The sequence below is a fragment of the Dromiciops gliroides genome, chromosome 3, assembly GCF_019393635.1.
Source record: "Dromiciops gliroides isolate mDroGli1 chromosome 3, mDroGli1.pri, whole genome shotgun sequence".
Classification (NCBI taxonomy): domain Eukaryota; kingdom Metazoa; phylum Chordata; class Mammalia; order Microbiotheria; family Microbiotheriidae; genus Dromiciops; species Dromiciops gliroides.
The window spans coordinates 529387729-529411597 of NC_057863.1; the positions used below are offsets into that span (position 1 = coordinate 529387729).

A 23869-nucleotide genomic window follows, 5' to 3' on the forward strand; every position below is an offset into this window, starting at 1 on the left:
ATATTTAATATCTAAATGAACACCTTCATTTCTTAGATCACTACCTACTATGTCTGTTTCTACAATGGTAGTCAGGGCTATGTTCCTTTCATATTATCTACCTTAGTTGTTTTTGAGTATAGTTTTAGCATGCATACAATTCTTCTAAGGCATGTACTCCTTACATTAGGTCCTGCTTTATGATCCTCTCTTTGACTGGACCATGAACCCCTTGAAAGCTTTGTATTTACAGCAGAGGCCAGAGGATGAGACTGAACTTAATTCTACTCTAAATACAGAAGATCAAGAGTATAACAGAAGTCTTGGGTGAGTAGTATCTGAATGAAAGGCATGCTTCTGTGTTATTTTTTAAATTCCCAAGGCCCTTGAAACTACACTGTCATAGTAAAATTTCTCTTTTTGTCATTAGTCGTATTGACCAGAGTTTCAACAAAGTGGCTGAACGTGTTCTAATGAGGCTACAGGAGAAGCTGAAAGGGGTAGAGGAAGGAACAGTGCTCAGCGTGGGTGGACAAGTGAATTTGCTCATCCAACAAGCAATGGATCCCAAAAATCTCAGCCGACTTTTTCCTGGATGGAAAGCTTGGGTGTAAACTTTGGCATGTCAAAATCAGAATTGAAATTATAATCTGCCTTTTTTCCCCAAAATTTGCTTTGAAACTGAGTAGCTAATAATATTAATGTAAGCTTGGATCATAATATGATACCCTTAGTAAGCTAAAATTATTCTCGTTAAAAATATTTCTTAAAAAGACATCTTACTTAGTCTTAGATGAGCAAAATTACCATATATGAGTTTAAAATGGGCTGACCATAAGGGAGTTAATTTACATGAGCTACTGACTCTCTCTGTAGTAGAAAGCTAGTCATTTAAACTGGCTTAATTTTGCTCATCTATAAAATGGAATTTTAAGGCTGTTAATGTTTATAAACTATTTTCAAAAGGAAAATAGCCAGCTGCTAGAAATGGAATATTTCAATGACTTTTTTTTAAAGTAATATCATTAAGTATTATTGGTAAATGGCCACTATGTTGTTATACTTCCCACATTTCATGGTCATATTATGTGAAAAGTAGAAGGGAAAATTTTGCTTTCTTTAGACTAAAAATGGTTTACAAGTTATAGCGAATTTTCAAAGTTGCTTTTTTTGTTTTTAGTTCAAGGAAATCTAGATAAGAGAGTTTAAAGGACATCATTAGTTTTTAATGTGTGTCACTGACATTGTCCTTCCTCACTGGAGTTTGGTTGCCTTCAGTGTCTGTTAGTTATTATAGTATTTTATAAGAGGTATGCCATCAGAGACACTGTATTTCATTTTCAAAGTTTGGAGCTTTGCCAGTTTAGTAAGAAAAATATTAACCCTTTTGAATCCTCTTTCAGCACACATACTAAGTGTGTACAGCAAGAACATTATATCAATGAAAACAAGAAATTGAGATTGGGGAGGATTTTTCTAAAGGTGGTTTCATTTTGATTAGAGACCAATATCGTGCTGCTCAGTTTTCTGAAGGGGGCAGATAAACAAGGGGAAGGCATCAGGAATAGTAGAGGCAGAACCTAGCCAAAGAAAAGAATTGTTTATATATGTATCACTGGCCCCTTAGAGGGCTTTTGGTCTTGGTGGGCTCATTCTCAACAAAAGTTTATAGGTTAGCTACATAAAGATGATATCAAGATTAATAATATGAAAGGAAAAAAAGCAAAGCCATAAAATTTTTATGTCTTTCTCATGAGAAAAATGAGTCAGTTACAATATGTATTTGCTCTCTGTAAATATATGCACTAAAAAAATTTTTTTAGAAAGAAAAAGAAATATATGCACTTAGAAATGTTGAGGATTAAGAAAAAATTTTAATTTGGTGATAAAAATGAATTTTCACATGTATATAAAGGGCTACCCTTTTCACTGCCATAGGTCACCTTATTATGTACACAATCTAAAAATGTTGAATGTAGAGAAATGTATAGTTAAAATTTTAGTTGCATGTTAATGAAATTGTATATTTCTGCAGAATTATTGTTACTTAACCTATGAATGTAAAATATACAACTGACCATTTCAATAAAAGTAGAACTATAAAACAATATTAAAAACTCATACAATGGATTTCAAAGTGGTGATTTTGTATTAGCAATATAGTTTTGCTAATGTCTGTAGAATCCCAGGTTAAAAACTGTGTATAACTTTGGGATTTTATTTTCCTTCATAACTAGAGAATGACCTAATGTAATACATGAAAACCTCAGCTCTCTAGGATTTTCATTTTAAAAACTATCGATCAGGCTTTCTTTTGCACCTGGGAGGGTCCTCTTTGTCAATTTGCAGTTTGTTTCCTCTTGCCAAAGCCAATCTGTCTACAAATATCCCTCCCATATATCTCCAACTGGATTGTCCTCGATGGCCTCTCCCTCTAATCTTTACCTCTCCCTGCTACTCACAACTGTGCCCTAATCATCAGCATTCTGAAAAAACTCATTAGACCCTACCATCCTCCAAAACATTGTCTCTTCCCATTAATAGGCAAATTTCACGTTTTCACATTCCAGTATTAAAATAATCTTTAATGAGTTGTGATTGTTAAAGATACAGCAACAAGGCTAATTTCTTTATGGCATAGTCACTACATAACGTTCTATTTCTATTTAAACTGTATTGCCTAAGGGGCTATATCCTATGTATGATGTGTATGAGTGCACATAATAAGGCAAACAAACATCTGGGGTACAACTGATGTGTGTGTGTGCAAAAAAGAAAAGAAAAATATACTAAAGGACACATCAGAGGTCTCTGCCAAGTAGCTATACATTTTCTGCTGCTTTCTTCAGTTTTTCTTCCTTTTTCATTTGTTCCAGGCCAGCAGGGGAAAAATCTAATTTTGATACTGGATTCCATAATGTCCCAAACCTGAAACCTAAATAAAAAAAATTGCATGGTCAGTGGCGATAGTGATGATCAAGAAGGTCTACAACACTTGCTATTGTAACTTTTCTCAATTCTCTCATCTCTACCCTAAGTAGTCATAGATGAACTTGTATCTTCACTGATAATTGAATGAACTCTAAATGCCTCTACTCAGTTTTCCTTTTCATTTCAGAAAATCATTTTTTCCTCTCTCTGCATCAATCCTTATTTTCTGAGAGAGGGATGTTCCCCTTCTCTCCCTCTAAATTTACTCCAGAATCTACCACCCACCACCCACCATCACTTCAAAATCAATTCCTAACGATTAACTCTAGAGGCCATTACTTGTTATCTCCTCACAATACTTGATCCCATATTCATTCCTTCCATCTCTTAACATCTTCAGCATCACCCTTTCCATCACTGACTCCTTTCCCTCTTTCCACTAATGTGAAAAATCACCCACCTTCATGGAAACTGTCAACAAATATGTAAATAACTATTAAGTGCCAGGCAATTCCTATTTGCAATGAGCTTACATTCTAATGAAGGAAACAAGTACATATAAAAATATATAAACAAATTTAAAGTTAATAAATTGTCATTGTCACATCTGTTTTAACCTAAAAAGTGTACATGAACACTGAATTTGTGAATACTGCACCATTGCTCTTAGGGGAAATACGGGATTAGGTTCCTTTGACCCTCTGGTTCTCGATGTTTTTTGTCAGCAGATTAACATATAGTCTTGTTTTATATACATTTCTGTTTAAAGACACTTTTTGAAATATATATAATTATATGTTAAGTTAATTTCCTCTTCCTTTTTCTGGATGCACCCTATTGTTAATTCATTAACATTGAATGAAGCTCATCTAACACGTTTTCTCTGTAAAGGCATATCACAGCCTTTTTGATCTTAGAACACTAGGTGACCACTTGACTTTGCTGGTGGGTCATTTTAAGCAGAGAAATGACCAACAAAAAGCGTAAAAAATCCCCAAAATAATAGCAGCAAATAGACCCAAGGAAGGACATTTTGTTTAAAGTATGAGAGCAGAAACAAGAAAGCGTCTCGCTTGCCATTCCATCGTGTGCTCACCACCTTCCAAGAGTAAAATACTCCATCCTAATCATCAATTCCCTATTTTTGTTGTCCTCTATTAGAAAGTGAGCTTTTTGGGTGCAGACATTGTATCTCTTCAAAGTACGTGTATCTCCTATGCTTGTTACAGTGCCTGTCATTTAGTAAGTGCTTTTTCAGATACCTCAGTGGACTTTTCACAAACTCTCATTTCCTATGACCTCTCTATATAGCTTATCCACTAAAGGGTCACCACCTCATTTTTTTGTTTTGGTTTTTTGGGTAGGGCAGTGAGGGTTAAGTGACCAGCCCAGGGTCACACAACTAGTAAGTGTCTGAGGCTGCATTTGAACTCAGGTCCTCCTGAATCCAGGACCAATGCTTTATCCACTGCGCCAACTAGCTGCCCCCCACCACCTCCTTAAAAATGTTTTCTGTGGGTTTCATTCAGCTTTTCTGAGAGCTCCTTTGAAGCATCCTCTTTCTCCCAACTATTATCCTGTCTCAAGTATCAGTCCTTTGACTTCTCTGCTTGTTTCCCTAAAGGACTCATTTAGCTTTAGTTATTTCTTTGCCAACTGTAATTTAATCTACATATCCAGTTAGTACCCAGCAAATAGATCTCCAATCTCATATTTCAACATGCCTACAGAATATTTTCCCTTAGATATGCTACTAAAAATTAAAAACATCTAAAACCATGTCTTTATATACCAACTGCATAATCAATTTTTCTCATATTTTCTTCATTTACCCTTCCCTCAAGAAACTTACATTCCATTGGGGAGGTAGCATTCAAAATAAGTATATAAAAGGAATAATTTTTTTAAATGGGGGTGGGGATGATAAACCACGGAGGAAAGGCTTTCCAGAGGAATTGTACCTGAACCAAGCCTTGAAGGAGTGAAAGAATTATTCTGAGAAACAAATGATGAGAAAGTACATTCTAGGCAAGAACAGCCTTTGTGAATACACCAAAAGATGGGAGAGGGAAATTTGGGAGACAACTAGTTTAATTTGGGTGGAACACAGAATATGTGAAGGGGGGAGTAGTAAGAAACAAGACTGAAAAGGTGGATAAGAGCCTGCTTATAAAGGACTTTGAATATCAAGCTAATAAATGCGTATTTTGTCCTAGAGACAATGGCATGGATATCAATGAAGACTTTTGAACACAAGTCACAATCTTAGACTTTAGGAAGCTTATTTTAGCAAATATGTGGAGCATGAATTAGAGAAAGAGACTGGAAGCAAGGAGACTAATCAACTAATATAGTAGCCTGAGAGGTAATGAATATCTGAATTAGGATAGTGGCTTTATGACCAGAGAGAAAGGGACACATGTGATTGATATTGTGGAGATAAACTGACAAGATTTGGCCACTGACTAAATGCAATTCAAATGTTAATTATGCTCCAGTGATGTACAAAGCACTCAATACAAAGACAAGACAAAAAACATTCCCTTCCTTTAAGGAGCTTATGTTCTACTGGAGAGATACAACATGTAAACAAGTATATACATGATAATTTGAGGAGGAACAAGAAGGCACCAATAGAGAGATCAAGCTTTGAGCAAAGGGAGAAGAAATAAAGCTGACTCCAAGGTTACAAACCTAAGTGACTGGGAGTATGGTGATGCCTTTAACAGAAAATGGGAAATTTGGAGGAAATACATGGAGAGATTAATTATATTTTGCACAGTGAGTTTGAGATATTTACAGGACATCCAGCAGGGAATTGTTGATGCAGAACTAGAGTTTAGGTGAGAGGTTAAGACCAGATATAGTTGAATCCATGAGAACAGAGAAGATTGCCAAGGAAGAGAGTGGCTTTAGTAGCTAAAACATTACTAGTGACCTTAGGGAAAGCAATTGCAGGAGGGGGTGAACAAGAGAAAGGAATAATCAGGATGAGATGGAATGATGAGACACAATACTAAAGGAAACAAGCTGATGAGATCAAAGGCGCAAATAGAGGAACTAAACCTGACAAGGAAAAGAGCCACCTCTCCTAGGATTCTACTAAAGCAAGAGAAGAAAAGGTGTGGTGAATCTTGAGTTACAGAGTAAATAAGAGTAGGCTGAGGACAGAGGGTCATAATTCTCTTAGTAAAATAGGAGACAAGGAAATCTGAGAAAGGTCAGTGGGATCTAGAATTTATAATAGCTGGTCCTGTATAAATGAAAGGGTTAAAGGTGCAGCAGTGAGGACACAGTTGTGATTAGATAACATGAATTTGCAGTATATTCAAGTTGCATATCCATCAACAAGGAGCCCAAGTATATGTTCAGCTCCGTGGAAGGTCTAGGAAATTAGCGGTTTCCCCTATGCCTCTTGATACATACATTTTTTTTAAGTGGGCAAGAGTATCAAGGGACACTGGAAAAATGAAAGTAATATTGTACTCTTGAATTTTAAACATATTAGGCACTTCTGCTAGAATGGCTCCCTGAATGAGAGACAGGCCAGCGAGCTCCCATATATATATATACCTATTCCAGCAATAGCTCTGAAGCTCATACCAAAACAAATAATGATTAAAAAATCCAATGAGAAACTAAAGTGACTTTTCCCAGCCCTCAACTGCACAAAAAATCAGCCAGAAGTGCACAAGCAATGGGAAAGAAGGCCCATCCAGCAAAGTCAGTGCCAACACAGGGTAGCCTCCCAGAGTGACCAGAGACAAAACATGTTTGGCTTGCAAGTCTCAGTGTCTCCCAACAACAAAAATGGGTTCTCCTGAGAAAATCCCCAAATGGTCACAAAATCCTTGGAAGCCTCAGGGAATGTCAGTGATCACCAACCAGTATGGTGCCATGGAACTCAGACATTTATGGGAACTGAGGCCCCTAACATTTTGTCCTGAGATGCCCCTGAACATCCAGCATGAGGAACCTAAAAGTCTAGTGTGGAAGGCATTAATATTGGGAGGTAGAGGTGAGCACAGGACTCCAGGGGGCTCAGGGAAAGACTAAGCAGGGTCAACCACCCCATGCAAAAGCAGAGCAGGGGGCAGAACCTGGCCCTGGAACAAAGACCCAGTTTAGGAACTAAAGCTGGAGTGATGAGTAACTCAAAGAAAACTGTAGTATGAAATTTTTTTTTGCAAATCTAGCTATCTCCCCAAAGAAGTAACTCCATAACAATTGAAAGCAGAGACACAAAACAAAAAATGGATTTCTTAAAAGGACTACACGAATACCTAGAAGAAATTAAGAGATAAGTTAAATAAAAGCTCTGGAGGAAAGAATCTTAGCTTAGAAGAGAAAGTGGCAAACATTTTACTCACATATTGGACTACCTGAAAATTAAATAGACCAAGCAGAAGTTAATGATACCATGAGACAGGAAGGAATATTAGGAAAAAAATTAAAAACAAGAGAAGAAGAGATAACTGATCTTAAAAAATTAAACCTGGCCTGGAAAACAGATCAAGGAGAAATAATATAAGAATCACTGGACTAAAAAATAAAAATAAAATAAAATAATTTTTAAAAATGAAAAGGGGCAGCTAGGTGGCGCAGTGGTTAAAGTGTTGGCTCTGGATTCAGGAGTACCTGAGTTCAAATTTGACCTCAGACACTTGACACTTACTAGCTGTGTGACCCTGGGCAAGTCACTTAACCCCCATTACCCCGCCCCCCCCCCCCAAAGAATCACTGGACTGCTGGAAAATGAAGAGTTAAAAAAAAAAAGCCTGGACACTATATTTCAAGAAATTATAAATAGAAATTATTAACATATATTAGAACCAGAGGGCAAAATAAAAAAATAGAATTCACTGATCAGTGTCTGAAAGGACCCCCCCCCCCCCGCCAATTACAATTGTAGTCAATATTCAGAGTTAACCACATCAAAAAAAAAAATGCAAGCATCCAGAAAAAAGGACTTCAAATACCTAGGAACTACATACAGTCAGGATCACACAAAGTGAACAAATTTACACAAAGTAAACAAGAGGTCTTAGAATACAGTCTTCCAAAGGGTGAAATATATGAGTTTACAACAAAGAATAACCCTTCAAAATAGTATAATTCCCTATGGGGGGAAAATGAATCTTTAATAGAATAGAGGACTTTCAAGCATTTTTGATGAAAAGACCATGGCTGAATAGAAACTCTGAAATAAAACCCCAAGAGAACCCCAGAGAATAAAACCTAAGAGAAATCTAGAAAGGTAAATTTATTTGTGTAACCGGAAGGAGATTAATAATGATGCAGTGCTGGAGCAGCTAGGTGGCGCAGTGGATAAAGCACCAGCCCTGGAGTCAGGAGGACCTGAGTTCAAATCCGTCCTCAGACACTTGACACTTACTAGCTGTGTGACCCTGGGCAAGTCACTTAACCCTCATTGCCCTGCAAAAAACAAAAACAAAACAAAAAAAATAATGATGCAGTATTCACATTCTAATAGAGAAGAAATAAGTGTCCCTTTAGAATCTTAATGTCTTCACATGCTATTGGGGGAGGAGGAGTGTAAAAAAGAAAAACAGATCCTAGGGGTGGATTAGTTTTGTTTTAAGGGTTTGAAGAGACAAACAAGAAAGATGAAAGGACACAAGGGTTAAAAGACAACATAGAGAAGGAAAAAGAGGTGGAACTTCATAATTGTTTTTTTTTTTGTTTAGTTGTTTCAATAGTGTCTGACTCTTTGTGACCTCATTTGGGATTTTCTTGGCAAAGATACTGGAGTGGTTTGCCATTTCCTTCTCCAACTCATTTTACAGATGAAGAAACTGAGGCAAACATAGTTAAGTGACTTGTCTAGGTTCACACAGCCACTAAGTGTCAAAGGCCAGATTTGAACTCAGGAAGATGAGTTTTCCTGACTAGGCCAGGCACTCTATCCACTGTGCCACCTAGCTGCCCTGTGTAATTGGATTATATCCAAAAGAAAGTGTACAAACATGGAAGGGGTAGGAAAGAGGAGTAGGCATCAAGTAGAAATTCACTTTTATCTGAAATGGACAAAGGACTGTTGAACACACACAGAACCATGAATAGTTTGGTAGAGAAGCACATCAAACTCAATAAGCATCAAATGACTGGAAAACCAGTAGAGATTGGCATGGGGGAGGGGAACATAGTTAAGAGGAAGGAGAATACCCAGGAGGGAATAGTCACAAACAAAACAAACTTGCTGATCTTGAAGAGGGAATTAAAAGTTAAGACCCTCTTAGATTCTAGTTCTTTTCTTAAGGTTGTTTTTTTTTACCCCTTTAAATAGATTATTTTACAAGAAAAATTTTGTTTATAGTCTTAAGTCTCACAAAATACATCCTTACCAACTTCCATAATAGTTTAGGTCTCACTTTACAATACAGACTTCTCAACATTTTCTAACTAACTTTAGTCACCAGAGTTTAGCACATCTATCCTTAAAGTGGCATACCTTGAATGTTAGCTGAAGAGTTGCTTGTAGCAATGCTTTTCCAATTGTTGACATACCTAGGGCATACAATATATGTATTTAGTAAAACAAATCAATAAAGAAAAAAATATTACTTGTATTTCTATTACTGTTGAGGGCAGCAACATCCTTCCCATCACTTAGGTTCACAACCATCAGCATCATTCTTTTTTTTTTTTTTTTAGTGAGGCAATTGGGGTTAAGTGACTTGCCCAGGGTCACACAGCTAGTAAGGGTTAAGTGTCCGAGGCCACATTTGAACTCAGGTACTCCTGACTCCAGGGCCGGTGCTCTATCCACTGCACTACCCCTATCATCAGCATCATTCTTGACTACTCCAATTCATCCCAAATATCCAATTGATTGCTAAACCTTGTCTTTTTTTCCCCCTCCACATCTCTTGGTATATTTACCCTTCTCTCCACTTACACAATTATCACCTCAGTTCAGTCGCTCATTACTCTTCACCTCAACTATTACAATAGCCTTCTAATTTATCTTCCCTGCCCCAAGTCTCTCTCTACTCCAGCCCTTCTTCCACATAGCTGCCCAGTTAAAATGCCCAAGACAGCTCTTAGATTGTGAGCTCCTAGAGAGAAGGGACTGTGTTTTTGCCTTTCTTTGTCTCCCCAATGCTTAGTGTATATCTGGCACATAACAAGTACTTAATAAATGCTTATCGACTGACTCTTCTAACCACTCAGTAAATTCTAAAGGCTCTGGGATCAAATATACAAATATACATACATCTCTTAGTATTTAAAGCCCTTCATGAACTGACACCTTACCATCTTTCCAGTTTTCTTTTTTTTTTAATTTTTTAATTTAATTTTTTTTAGTGAGGCATTTGGGGTTAAGTGACTTGCCCAGGATCACACAGCTAGTAAGTGTTAAGTGTCTGAGGTCGAATTTGAACTCAGGTACTCCTGAATCCAAGGCCAGTGCTCTATCCACTGCGCCACCTAGCTGCCCCTCTTTCCAGTTTTCTTACGCATTATTTTCCTTCATACACTCTCTAGTCTAACCATACTATTCATCTGGTGTTCTTTTTCTTTGTATCTACAATTCAGAAATTGTTATCAACACAGTGGGGAAAAAACACTTGGAAAGATAATTTCAAGGATCACTTGTTTGCAGTTATCATTGTTATCTCAGGTGTGCTTAATATGAACTCGGGGATCTATGAAACAGGAAAGCGAACATCTGTAGTGGAAGCCTCTTCTATACCCAAATGGTGAGCAAAATTCCTGATCTACTGGTAATTTCTTATTTGCAAACATTCTTCTCTCCTTTCCCAATAAAAACATTCTGAGAGTTACAAGGTTGCCGGTAAGCTTGTTGGAACAAGGTAGATTATTGGTTTAAAAAACATCCTAGAGCATCTAATGCCTCCTCTGAAAGGAGGCATTTATTTTCTTTTTTTCATTTCTTAATTTAATGAACACCAAAAAAGAACATTCCTCTATACAAAGTAGAACAGAAAAAGAGAATCACATGTGAATCTGCAAATCTCTATTATGTAAAGCTTGTTTTAAAAACCACATATATAGTAAATTCAATATGTTAATTTCAAAACTGTTCTGCTAGCCAGTATTTCCTTCTCAACTTCCTTCTGACATCTTCTGTCAGAGGATGCATTAAAAACATGCTTCGATGATCCTCTTTATTTTCATCTTCTTTTTTGAGTATGCTTCAGTTTTCTCCCTAAATCTCTGCTCACCCTCCACTTGCAAAGGAAAAATAAATCCTTATAGCAAATAGACATAATCAAGCCAAATAATTTATGGCATACACTCTGCATTGTTTTTAGAAAGTCGTGGGCTCCTTTTTCTCAAAGTTTGGCTAGAAGAGAAAATAGCCTGATCCTACTGAGTTCCACTCCCTCTCTCACATAAATCCTTATGTCCCCAATCTCTAAAACCAACAAATACAGTAAAGGAGTAAGAATGGGAAGCCAGATATAATCCACTCACTTGCTGGAACTCATCTGAATCCTTCACTTTCTAGCAGTTGAAAAAATTTGAAAGCAGAAAAATTAGGTAAAAGATAGTTGATTGGGGCAGCTAGGTGGCGCAGTGGATAAAGCACTGGCCTTGGATTCAGGAGGACCTGAGTTCAAATCCAGCCTCAGACACTTGACACTAGCTGTGTGACCCTGGGCAAGTCACTTAACCCTCATTGCCCCACAAAACAAAACTAAAAACAAAAGATAGTTGATTGATTAAGAGCATTTTTGTAATACATATTCCTGAATTATTTATCAAATGCCTCTGTGTTCTATAATTAAATTTTTATAGCACCTAATACATATCCATTCTATGAAAGTATTCAGGAAACTGTTAAAAAGAATAATAATGAAGTAAAAAAATTAACTGGATGCATTGTTTTACAATAATATATTTGGTTTTTCTTTTTAGCATTTTCTTTTTTGGGCTGACCGTAGTTTGCTTTAGGGATAGCAAAATAATCCACCTCCTCTAATATCATGGCATCCCAGAGTTGAAAGGGTTTATCTACTCCAATTCTTAGGTTAGCGTGAAATATATGATATCCCTGACAAGTCATTCAGCCTATGCTTGAACACTTCCAGGAATGGGGATCTCATTATCTCATAAAGCAACTCATTCCATTTTCAAGCTTTAATTCTTCCTTCTATTAAATACACCCTTCTAAGCACTTATGTTTTTGATGTTATGTTATTTCATGCATTATTATATATCCATCAATCAATCAATAAGTTATTAAGTCCATATAGTATGTCAGGAATTGTGGTAAGGGCCAATGATACAAAGACAATTTTTAAAAAAATTCCTGCCTTCATGGAGTTAGCATTATAATTTAGGGAAAGCAGTTAAGTATATATATGTGTATGTATGTGTGTATGTATATATAGTTATAGATATGTGTGTGTGTGTGCGTGTGTGTATATGTATGTGTGTATATATATATATACACACACACACAAGTTATCTATGTATTTATAATGCAAATATAAGGTAATTTTAGGGAGGAAGCACTAGCAGGGGGAATCAAGAAAAGCTTCATATAAGAATTGACATTTGAACTGAGTTCTAAATGTAGCTAAAATTTCTAAAAGGTGGAGGTGAGAAGGAAGTGCATTCCAGGTGTGAGAGGCAGCCTGAACAATGGCATGGAGATGGAATATTGCGTATGAGGAAGAATAAGAAGGCCAAATTGGCTGATCATAGAATGAATGAAAAAGGGTGATATCTATTAAGGCTGAAAAGGTTGGAACCAGGTTGAGAAGGGTTAAAATGCTTAGTAGAAGAGTTTGCATTTTTTTATTGTTGTTGTTTTGTTTTTGGCAGGGTTAAGTGATTTGCCCAGGGTCACACAGCTAGTAAGTGTCAAGTGTCTGAGGTTGGATTTGAACTCAGGTCCTCCTGAATCCAGGGCCTGTGCTTTATCCACTGTGCCACCTAGCTGCCACCTAGCTGCCCCCTAGGAGTTTGCATTTTTAACTAGAAGTGATAAGGAATTATTGGAGTCTACTGAGTAGTGGAGTGATTTGATCAGACCTTTAGGAAAATCACTTTGGTAGTTGTGTTGGGGATAGACTGTAGGCAGAGAAAATAATTAGGAGGCTGTCATCATCATCCAGGTGAGAAGTAATGAGAATTTGAACTAGTTGTGGTAGTCATACCACAGAGTAACAGAGGGGCACTGGGTTAGGCTGCTGTTTCACATGGTTTTGTGAGGAAATGTTTTAAGAACAGATGAGGGAAGGGGCAGCTAGGTGGTGCAGTGGGTAGAGCACCGGCCCTGGAGTCAGGAGTACTTGAGTTCAAATCCAACCTCAGACACTTAACACTTACTAGTTGTGTGACCCTGGGCAAGTCACTTAACCCCCACTGCCCCTCAAAAAATAAAATAAAATAAAAATTTTTTAAAAAGCACCATCTCCTTACTCTTCAAAGTTTAGTGTATTTGTCCAGTTCAGAATTTCATCCACTTCCCATTCCATCACCGAGTCCATTCCACCTTCTTCAACTGCTTTTATCAATCCTTTTGTTGCTTTAAGGATTAAGTCTGTACATCCAACATCTGCTTTCTTTGTTTCTAGGCTTCCTGAATAATACCTGAGAAAAGTAAAGGGAGTATTAGGTAAAACCTTTGAATGATTATGAGCAGATAATACTGGTAACTTCAAGTAGCATTAAGGATCTAACATATTACATAAAATTCTTATGCTAGATCTCTAGAAAGAAGGCAATCCAATCATTCATATATGACCGATATTTATCATTGAACTTCACATTTCAACCTCACATCTCAGCGAGTTAAATCCATGAGTGCCCTGGTAAATGGCTAACAAATTAACAAATGGCTCTCTGGGGAGAAGGGGAAAATGTGCACATGACACACTTTTATATGTAACCTCTTTTATTTACATTTTCTCCATCACTGTCTTAAGTCTAAATTGACATCAACAAAACAAATCAAGCTCTAATTTATTGTATTTGCTGACTTCTGAGGTGTAAATGTTTACATTGAAAATTGAACAATTGGCTCACTGGAAACTTGTACAAGGTGGCCCCAGCACATCCTTGGTTAAATTTCAAGGTTACAAGGAAAAATAAAGTCATTAGATAATAGAATCAGGGGGTTTCAGGATCTTCACTTTACAGATCATGAAGTTTCTGAAGCTCACGTAGTTGAAATGACTTGCCCCAAATCTCACAGGTAGCTTTTGTTCTATATTAGTTGTATATATACAGGAGCTGCAGCTCCTGTATCAGTCTGCACAGCCACACTGTGGCCTGTGGCTCTTCAAGGCGCCGCTGATCCATGGTCGTCCGCGACTGGCAGAAGCCTATACTACTATAGCTGTATATATATAAATATGCATAAATGGAGAGCTAGTGGTACAGGAGATAGAGTCCCAGGCCTGGAATCAGGAGGACTCATCTTGGAGAAGGAAATGGCAAACCATTTCTGTATCATTGCCAAGAAAACTCCACATGGAGTCACGTAGAGTCACATACCATTGAAAAAAAATGACAAAATAACAAAGTGCACAAATACCATGTATCCATCCAATAATGACTAATGGAATAAAGAAGCCAATAGTTCTGAGCCAAAAGATTGGTTTTTACTATTTTCTATATGGGTATTTATTTTCCATTTAAGATGTTTAGTGGTAGCCAATTCATTCTGAAACACAAGAATAATGCTACGTCAGTTTTTGAACAGGATATGCTCAATGGGTGGAGATATATTTTAGAGGGCCCATAGCAAATTTCTTAAATTATCTTCATTATAAATTAACAAAGGAAGTATTATTTCACATTTTTTAATACTCTTTAGAGAACAATGTGATCAACTCCAATGTCTGGAGGGACACTAATGCTTGGGACAAGGTCTCTACAGTCAAGTCTCTGCAATCAATCTGGAGAGGGACCTACTGACCCAAAGTGATTAAAATTCAGTCCATGACTTAACTACAATACAGCTAGAAATTACAAAACATGGGGGGTGGATGCTTTGATTAATGCAGTGACCAATTAAGACTTTACTGACTAATGATACTTGATAGTAAAGCAAATAGGAAATGAAGGCTGTACTTTTCAGACATGTGTTAATTTGTTTTACTTAACCACAGTTTTTTTTTTTTTACAAGGGAGGGTTCTTTGTGGGGAATCACTGGGAAGTGACAATGATATTTTAAAAAATAATATCAATAAAACATTTGAGAAACAAATGCCTGGGATAACTTTTTGGAATGATCAGCCTTCACACATATAAAAATCATGTTTAACTACTGAATGACCATCTTCTAACACTCAAAACAATACATAGAAATTCTAGTACCTTTTTTTTTTTGTAGAAGAGGATGACATGGTACATTGTTGATAAAGAGAGCATTGATATTGAACTACTAAAGTTGTTCAAATAGTTCAGTATTTGATATTTTGCATTTAGTATTCAAATACTAAAGCATTTGAAAAACTCTCGGACGTTGACTACACTGCTTCTTCAATTAATACTGCAGAGCTAAATTAGGACATCATAAATATTGCACTTTGCTTCTATGTCTGCAGATATAGGAATCATTTGAACTGTGCATTGGTCATAATTTTTTTAAAATTAATGCTTATCCTTAAGGGGAAAAAGAAACCTTAAAATATACTTCATCTGAATAAATAACAATAGCCTTAGAGGCAGTACATTTTTAGCTGAAGAACAAGTTGGAAAATTCGGTTGGAAAAACAAGCCAAATTAAATGAAGAAAGATTCTATAGAAATGTTGCATGATGGGGAAAAAAGACACACTTCAAGGGCCTAGAGTAAAATCCAAGGCTTAACTTCAAAAGGAGATGGGGACATGTGATGGTGGAAGAATCTTTAAGGGCTGAGATTTAATAATTTTTCTATTAGTAAATTTGAGGAAAGGAGATGTAAAATAATTACTCTGTTTAAAAAAAAAAAGACCTGACTCCTTCCAGACAAACTAGCCCCAGTGGGGGAAGCAAAATACTTCTTGCTCCAAATTACTATTTTCAGATTCTCCCTTCATGCTATCACTCAGCAATCTCTCCTCTTTTGAGATTCAGTCTCTCCAGATTTATCATCTAAGTTCAATTCTAGCCTCAGACACTTGCTAGCTGGATGATTCTGTGCAAGTCATTTTACTTTGTTTGCCTGAGTTTCCATAGCTGTAAAATGGGAGTGGTAATATCACTTAACTCACAAGATTGTCATGAGGATCAAATGAAATATTTGTAAAAGAACTCAGCGGGGGCGGCTAGGTGGCACAGTGGATAAAGCACCGGCCCTGGAATCAGGACAACCTGAGTTCAAATCCGGCCTCAGAGACTTGACACTTACTAGCTGTGTAACCCTGGGCAAGTCACTTAACCCCCATTGCCCCATCAAAAAAAAAAAAAAAAAAAGAACTCAGCACAGTGCCTGGCACAAAACAAGCACAATACAGATGTCCTCTTTCTGGACCTCCTCTCCTTCTCCATTCCCTTCTGTTATGGGGGAAATTGATGGAGGTTTGGGATAGGGGTCCTTAGGAATCCTTTTTAAAAAATTGCACCCTCTTGCACACAAATCCAATTAAAATGAAATAATGGTTTATTTAGGTGCTAGGGAAAGGAAACCAAGAGAGAAATCCCTGGACTTCTAATGGGAAGAAAGCACAGCACAGAGGTGTGGCTCTGAGATACCTATCTCCTCAAGGAGAAGACAGGCAGATACTTTTATATAGAGGTCCACATTGGTCCGATGAGGTGATGGTCTGTCTGACTGTGGATAGTTCCCCTATTGGGGAAGGACCATCCCCCACTGGTGGTGGCTGGGGGAAGTTGGGTGAGGGGTAACTCTGGAGCTCTCTAGCCATCTCTCTGCTCCTCACCCACAAAGACAACAGCCACACCTAATCTTATCTCCCTGAGCGGTGGGGGAGACTGGTTAGGTGTGTCTGTCCTTTGGTTTAGTTTCTCAAAGAGAAGGTTCTTTTAATTTACCCCACAAAACTTCTGGGGTACCCAGGGCCACTCAAATGAGGTACCCAGGCCCATAACTCTTCCCTTATGGAGGCCATATTATTTGCTTTTCCAAGGAATTCAAGGCTTGGCTCATAGTTTTCCTCTACCCGATTCCAGCCTTTATATTGGGAACTTCAACATACATATTCATGTTTCCTCAAGCACTCTAACATCTCAGTTGCTAGGTTTTCCCAGGAAAACCTATGCTCGCTCTCTCTTAGCTACACACAGAGATGGTCACAGCTTTGATCTTGCCATCATCAAGTGGTCCATTTCCACAATCAAAAATCGGACATTCCTCTGACCTTCGCCTCTTCTCATTCCATCTCTCTATCCCTTACTCCTCCTAAACCTGTTTGTTTTCCTCATGCTAGCCTCCATTCCCTCAAGGTTATCTCCACTCAGGCATCTGCTCTGCTTTCTTCTCCTCTTCCCACTATCAACCCCTTAATGAACTAGCTCAACTCCATACTTTCTTCTACTTTTCGATCCTATGCTTCCGTTTTTATTCCTGTTTATCCCTTGTCAAAATCCAACCATGTATTATTCCTACCATCCATCCACCTCCTCTCTTCAGTGAACTCTTTTGTCTCGTGTAATTTTCATTTATGATTTCTCTGGTAAACCAGGCTTGATAAAACCCACTGGGATTCAAATGGAGCTACTTGACCATGCCTTTAAACCCAAATCACTCTGGCTCTCACTGATTGGCTAATAATAGGTTCCAGCCCAGGCTTCACTTGCCCATTGTTTGGGTTTTGATAGCTCAGAGTAAGTATAAATAGCAATTGTTTCTGCTCTGGTCAGAAACTCCAGGGTCTTCCCTTCTCTGAATGATTCTTTTATGGAGGCAAAGTAATTACTGAATGGGCATAGCCCAAACTGATACCTGGGAAAGAGTTGGCTTAAAAAGACCAGGGTGGGGGGGGGGCAACTAGGTGGCCCAGTCGATAAAGCACTGACCCTGGATTCAGGAGGACCTGAGTTCAAATGCGACCTCAAACACTTAACACTTACTTGCTGTGTGACCCTGGGCAAGTCACTTAGCACTCATTGCCCCACCAAAAAAAAAAAAAAAAAAAAGACCAGCGTGTCTCTACTGCATCTGGGGCCACCACCATTTGTCCTGACCTATGTCTTACCACTGCACTCCTATGACGCTGGAGGAGAGAGAGGGGCTGATGACTTTGCACAGCTCCTCCTTACTTAAATCCAATTCACTTACAAGTCAAGATATTACCCTCCTGATGTCATTGGTCCCCTTTGGAGAAACAACAATCCTACTAACTTACTGCCAAACAGGACTGGATAAAATCACTTAATTAGCTCTCTATCCATTATACCACCTAACAAATGGTTAAATGTCAACTATATAACAGGCCCTATGCTAAGTGCTATATCTATTTTCTACATAGATACATTGGTATATATTGTTTCTCCCATTAAAATGTAAACTCCTGGAAGGCAAGTACTATATTTTTCCTTCTTATTCTTATATCCCCTTGAGACCTAGCACTGTACCTGGCACATAGTAGGTGTTTAATAAATGTTTGTTGTTTTAATGATTAAAATGGGGAAAAATTAGTCTTCTGTTTTAATTAGCTTTTTACTGGTAAGAACTGGATGGAAGAGTCTTTAAAGGACAATTATAATAGTTACATAAAATATAAATTCTTATACAACTTGTAAGACTCTTAAAGAGTAAAATTAATACTACTAAAATAATGAAGTAAGGGTCACATAATTTTGTTTTGTTTTGTTTTTTGGCGGGGCAATGGGGGTTAAGTGACTTGCCCAGGGTCAACAGCTAGTAAAGTGTCAAGTGTCCGAGGCCGGATTTGAACTCAGGTACTCCTGAATCCAGGGCCAGTGCTTTATCCACTGCACCACCTAGCTGCCCCTGGGTCACATAATTTTGAAAGAATATAGGATACAAGAAATTTCAAAAGAATTGAAAGATAATTTTTGTGCATAGGTTCAACACTACATAATCACAGATATGATATGACAGGATGTGCTAGAAGTGTAAAAGTTATTTTTCATATTAAAAGATTAATTTTTTTAAATGTAGGCCTTACAAGGAGAAAAGCATGCACCATAGTGAGAGCAGCAAGGCCTTTTATGAAACTCAGATTGATAGGGAAAAATTGTTAAATCTACAAAATGATATTCAACAGTTTTATTAGTAATAGTCAACCTCCAAAAAATTGTAAATTGCCATAATCATTTGTATATTGTTTCCATAAGTATAAGAAGTTCATTACTTACATTTGCCTCATCCATCTAATTTTTTTATGTTTTCTTCTTATGTCAATGTCCTGTCTTCTCTTCAGTTTGGAGAAGTGAAAGTCAATTTTTTGTTTATTTCCTTCTTCCGTGATCTCATCAATAGCTTTCCAAAACTGTTGACAAATGGTATTATAAAAACCCTTTATACTGTTATCTGTGATGATGTTTGGTTATGGAATGACATTTCTTTGTGTGGCAGAGATATCTCAGAGCAGAAGCAGTCATAATAATGCCCCATGTCTGTCATCCTTTATGGTCACAAAAGCCTTTCACAAATATATCATCTTGAGCCTCCTATTAATTATATGAGGTAATTTGGGCAGGTATAGCGTCTCCATTTTCCCAATTAGGCAGTAAGGATAAGAGAATACACGGAGGGGAATAAAATATAAGAAGAGCAGAAAAATAGGAAATTTCAGTAAGGAGCACAACTGTTTATGTAGAGGTAAAATGGTGACATGCTGAGACCCAAGTTTTAGGAAAATCACTTTAAGAGCTGAATGGAGAATGGACTGGACTTGGGAGAACCTTGAAGTAGGGAGACCAATGAGCAGGTTACTGCATTAATCCAAGTGTGAAGCAATGAGGTCCTGCACTAGAATAATAGCTGTGTGAGTGTGGACAAGTATACAAGAGATGTTGTGAGGGTAGAAAAGGCAAGATTTAGCAATAGATTGGACATGGGGGAAGAGGGGTGAGAGAGTGAGAAATCAAGGATGACAACAGGATTATAAGCCTGGGTCACTGGGAAGGATGGTGGTGCCCTTGACACTAATAAGAAAGTTCAAAAGTGGGGAGGCTTTGAGAGGAAGATAAGGAACTCTATTTTGAACATGTTAAGTTTGAGTTATTATATTGGGACAGCCTAAACATGAATAACTAATGTCCCTTCAATTATTTGAACAGGATTTTCTTTTTCTAATCCGAGAAAGGTACAGAATATTTGAGATTGTACTGACTTGAAAAATTTGGAATGTATGGTTGTTATTTCTCTCAGATACAAGCTATCCTAAATGAGCTTTACAAAAGTGGGATTGGTATGGCTCTGAAACATATGCCTGCCACAAAAACTCACTTCATACTTTATCCTCTCAAAACTACGAAAATCCACTGCTTTATCACTAATCCTTATTGCTCAACAATTCATCATAGCTTAGATATGCTGTTTCTACATATTCGAACTATCCAGATATGAGATGGGCTGCTTCAGTTTGTGGCCAATCAGTGGAGTTCTTCAAGAAAAGGGTGAATGACTGCTTAGTGTTAGACAACACTGTTCTAAGTGTTAAAAGAGATAGAATGATAAAGATAAGAAGACATTCTCCCTACTATCACTGAAGATAATATCTAGTAAACCCCACAAAATTGACCTTTTTTTGATCTCAAGAATTCCCACATCGTGCTATACAGTGAAGTTGAGTTTGAAGTCAACAACATTCTCAATTTCCTTTTGTTGCAGAAATCGCATTTCATTTATCTCACCGACCACATAATTCTATATTTCTACTATATTTCTGAAGGGTGCAGGATAGCTTAAAGTGCAGACACATCTTCTCTTAGTAAGAAAAATGAGTAAATTTAAGACTAAGATATATGACTATATCTTAAAGTATAATCAAAGTTTCCACCAGAGTTGTTTTAAATCAGCAATGCTTATTATTTAGACCAGTTGACAATTATATTAGATTTATATGTTCTTGAAATCTATTGCAAAATTAAATTTCCAAAATGATAATTTTGCTTCACTTACTCTTTTGGAAACAAGTCTCCAGCCATTGTTCTCTACACGCTTGTACCAGCCATCGTGGTCATCTTTAAGACATTTCTTATCAATTGTCATACGTGATAGTTGCTTTGGGGTAATGTTCACATAATCTCTAGGACTGTTAGCACATATATCTACAATATGTCTGTGAGTGAAAATTTTATAATATATGTTGGGAGGAAACTTCTCCTGTAGTTGAAAAAAAATTTAAATCCAATTATAATCTTACAATAAAAAATGTTTAAGCTTAAAATAATTATCTATAGGGGATAGAATCAATTAGGGAGGATTTTTGGATACTTTTAAGACTATTAGACAAAAATATTTCCATACTTACGCCACCTAATCTAAATCGAATATTAATTCCAGATGCAGCATCTAGAAGCTCTGCCTAAAAGAGAACCAAATTAACCTATCACATTTTAGTAATATTAATTAGCTTAAAATATATACCAAAAAGGTTATCAGCTATAATTATTTGACCAAATATGTGGATATTTGTTCAACCTGCCTTATAAAAGAATAGAAAGTGAATATGCATAAACAAATTTACATTTACATTTTCAAATGTAAATATTGAGAAGCTGAGAAATAAATTACTTTCTCAAGAATACCCAATAAGTAATAAGTTGAAAGGGGAGGTTCCTGAGTTTAAAAAGCCAAGATTCCTGACTGTAAAAAAACCCTGCTGCTTTAAAAATGCTTTTTTTCCTACTGGAAATATAAGTTTGACATTAAAATTGTTACTTATTGCTTATAGTCACAAGACAGAAATTGAAAATCATGATTTTATATGTGGGAGGAGCTCACTTATAGGTAAATCCAGGGAAATGTAGTGGCTTACCAACCCAAGCTTAACATCATGTGGCCTTAATTCTCCCTCTTGATTTTGTCTTTGATAAATTCACATTTAAATTTTGCATGACCTATAACATGTCTCTTCATTTTTTAACATACTGACAAGTAGCAATTATAAAACACAATATAAATATTAATGATTATTAATACAGGCCTCTTCATTATCCATTAAACAAATAGTCCCAGACGTATTAAGTCACTTACCCAAGATTATCCATTTAGCTGATGGAAGAGCTGTAACTGGAACCTATGTATTGATATTGAATTCCTTCTCCACATTTAGTAAAACTCTTAAAAGGTTGATTTCATACTTATCTCCTCTACTTCTCTTTAGCAACTTCTACTTAGCAATATGTTATTTATAAGTTTATTGTTGTTGTAGTTATGTCATTTCAATCGTGTCCAACTCTTCATGACACCTATTTAGGGTTTTCTTGGCAAAGATACTGGAGTGGTTTGCTATTTCCTTCTTCAGCTCATTTTACAGATGAGAAAACTGAGGCAAACAGGATTAAATGATTTGCCCAGGGTCACATAGCTAGTAAATATCTGAAGCCAGATTTGAACTCATGAAGATGAGTCTTCCTTATTCTAAGCCCAGTGCTCTATCCACTACACCACCTAGCTGTCCTTATAAATTTATAGTGTTTTATATACCCTAAACTGAAACTAAAGCATATATAGAAATTTGGAATTTGATTGTTTTTGCCAGTGGTTGTTCCAAGAAGTTCTTACTCATTGGCCAGTTATAGTAATATCACCTATCTATTCACAAACATATCACACAGAATCTTGGAGTTTGAAAGGCCCTCAGCAGTCCAGCCACACTTGAGCAAGGATCTCTACATCCCCAACAAGTGGCTGGGCCATTCACCCTTTGCTTGAAGAACTCCATTGATTGGCCATAAACTGAGGCAGCCCGTCTCACATCTGGCTAGTTCTAATATGTAGAAAGTTCTCCCAACTCTCTTTTTGCAATTCACACCTAATCGCTCCTAGGACTTCTTTTGGGAAGCAAGCCAAACAACTTTATGACAAACAGCCTTTCAAATGATTTGCCACTTGGTTCTTTAAGTCTTCTATATTCTCCAGTCCTCTCACCATCCTGCTTGTCTTCTTGTGGGCACATTTCAGGCTGGCATTCCTAAAATGTGGTGCCTGAAACTGAACAAATTACTCTGACTCAGGCAGAGGGTAACACAACTATTACCTTCCTCATTCTGGACAGCATACTTTTCAATACAATATAGGACATTAGCTTTAGGGCTGTGATCTCACACAGTGATGACTCAACTTGAGTTTCTGGTAAAACTTTAAGATTTCTTCAGAGTAACTATGGTTTAATCATAGCTTCACAGTCCTATGAATATGAAACTTTTTTTAAAAAAAATTCAAGTATAGATCTATAGAGTACATCTAGATGGCATAGTAGATATAGCACCTAGCCTAGAGTCAGGAAGACCTAAATTCAAATTAACCTCAGCCACTTACCAGCTATGTATCTGTGGACAAGTCACTTAACCCTGTTTTCCCCAGTTTCTTATTATTTAAAATAAGCTAGAGAAGGAAATGGCAAACACTATAATATCTTTGCTAAGAAAACTCCAAATGGGGGCACAAAGAGGTGGACATTACTGAAACGACTAAACTGAATAGACCTACACATTTATCCCTATTAAATTTTATCTTACTCAGTTTGGGCCACCATTTTAGTCTTTTCAAGTTATTTTGATTCTTGACCCTATAATAAAAAATGACAACTATCTTTCCCATTTTCATGTTGCTTATAAATTTATGAAGCATGCTACTATTACCATCATCCACGTTATTAATAAAAATGCTAAACAGAAAATATGAACACTAAATAAATTACATATATCTCTAAAATATTATATATGCATATGTATGGAATGCCTTTACCTCATTAGGATCAATATATTTTAATAGTTGACGGGGGTCTCCTTGCCTTCTTATAAGAATTAGACTTTTGAAGTGGTTAAATACACAGGTATCCTAGAAGTTCAAACATATTAGGAGTAACAA

General features: G+C 36.9%; 2 protein-coding genes across 4 annotated transcripts in view; one reads left to right on the forward strand and one right to left on the reverse strand.

Moving 5' to 3' along the window:
* The window catches only part of ATM (ATM serine/threonine kinase), a 131751-nt gene extending 130764 nt beyond the window's left edge, over nucleotides 1–987 (forward strand). Inside the window, 2 exon segments of the mRNA XM_043998900.1 lie at nucleotides 170–306; nucleotides 410–987. Of these exon segments, the coding sequence (XP_043854835.1) occupies nucleotides 170–306; nucleotides 410–593 (321 nt within the window). The 3' untranslated portion in view covers nucleotides 594–987.
* Nucleotides 988–1911: 924 nt separating this feature from the next.
* The window catches only part of C3H11orf65 (chromosome 3 C11orf65 homolog), a 44205-nt gene continuing 22247 nt past the window's right edge, over nucleotides 1912–23869 (reverse strand). For 2 of the 3 annotated variants that reach the window (XM_043998897.1, XM_043998898.1), the window contains exons 3-9: nucleotides 23747–23839; nucleotides 21306–21359; nucleotides 20954–21157; nucleotides 19183–19316; nucleotides 13330–13500; nucleotides 9383–9438; nucleotides 1912–2914 (exon numbers count right to left, since the gene is read on the reverse strand). In XM_043998897.1, coding sequence (XP_043854832.1) covers nucleotides 2802–2914; nucleotides 9383–9438; nucleotides 13330–13500; nucleotides 19183–19316; nucleotides 20954–21157; nucleotides 21306–21359; nucleotides 23747–23839 — 825 coding nt within the window. In that variant the 3' untranslated portion in view covers nucleotides 1912–2801. The remainder of the gene's footprint in view (nucleotides 2915–9382; nucleotides 9439–13329; nucleotides 13501–19182; nucleotides 19317–20953; nucleotides 21158–21305; nucleotides 21360–23746; nucleotides 23840–23869) is intronic. The other variant, XM_043998899.1, reaches the window with a different exon arrangement.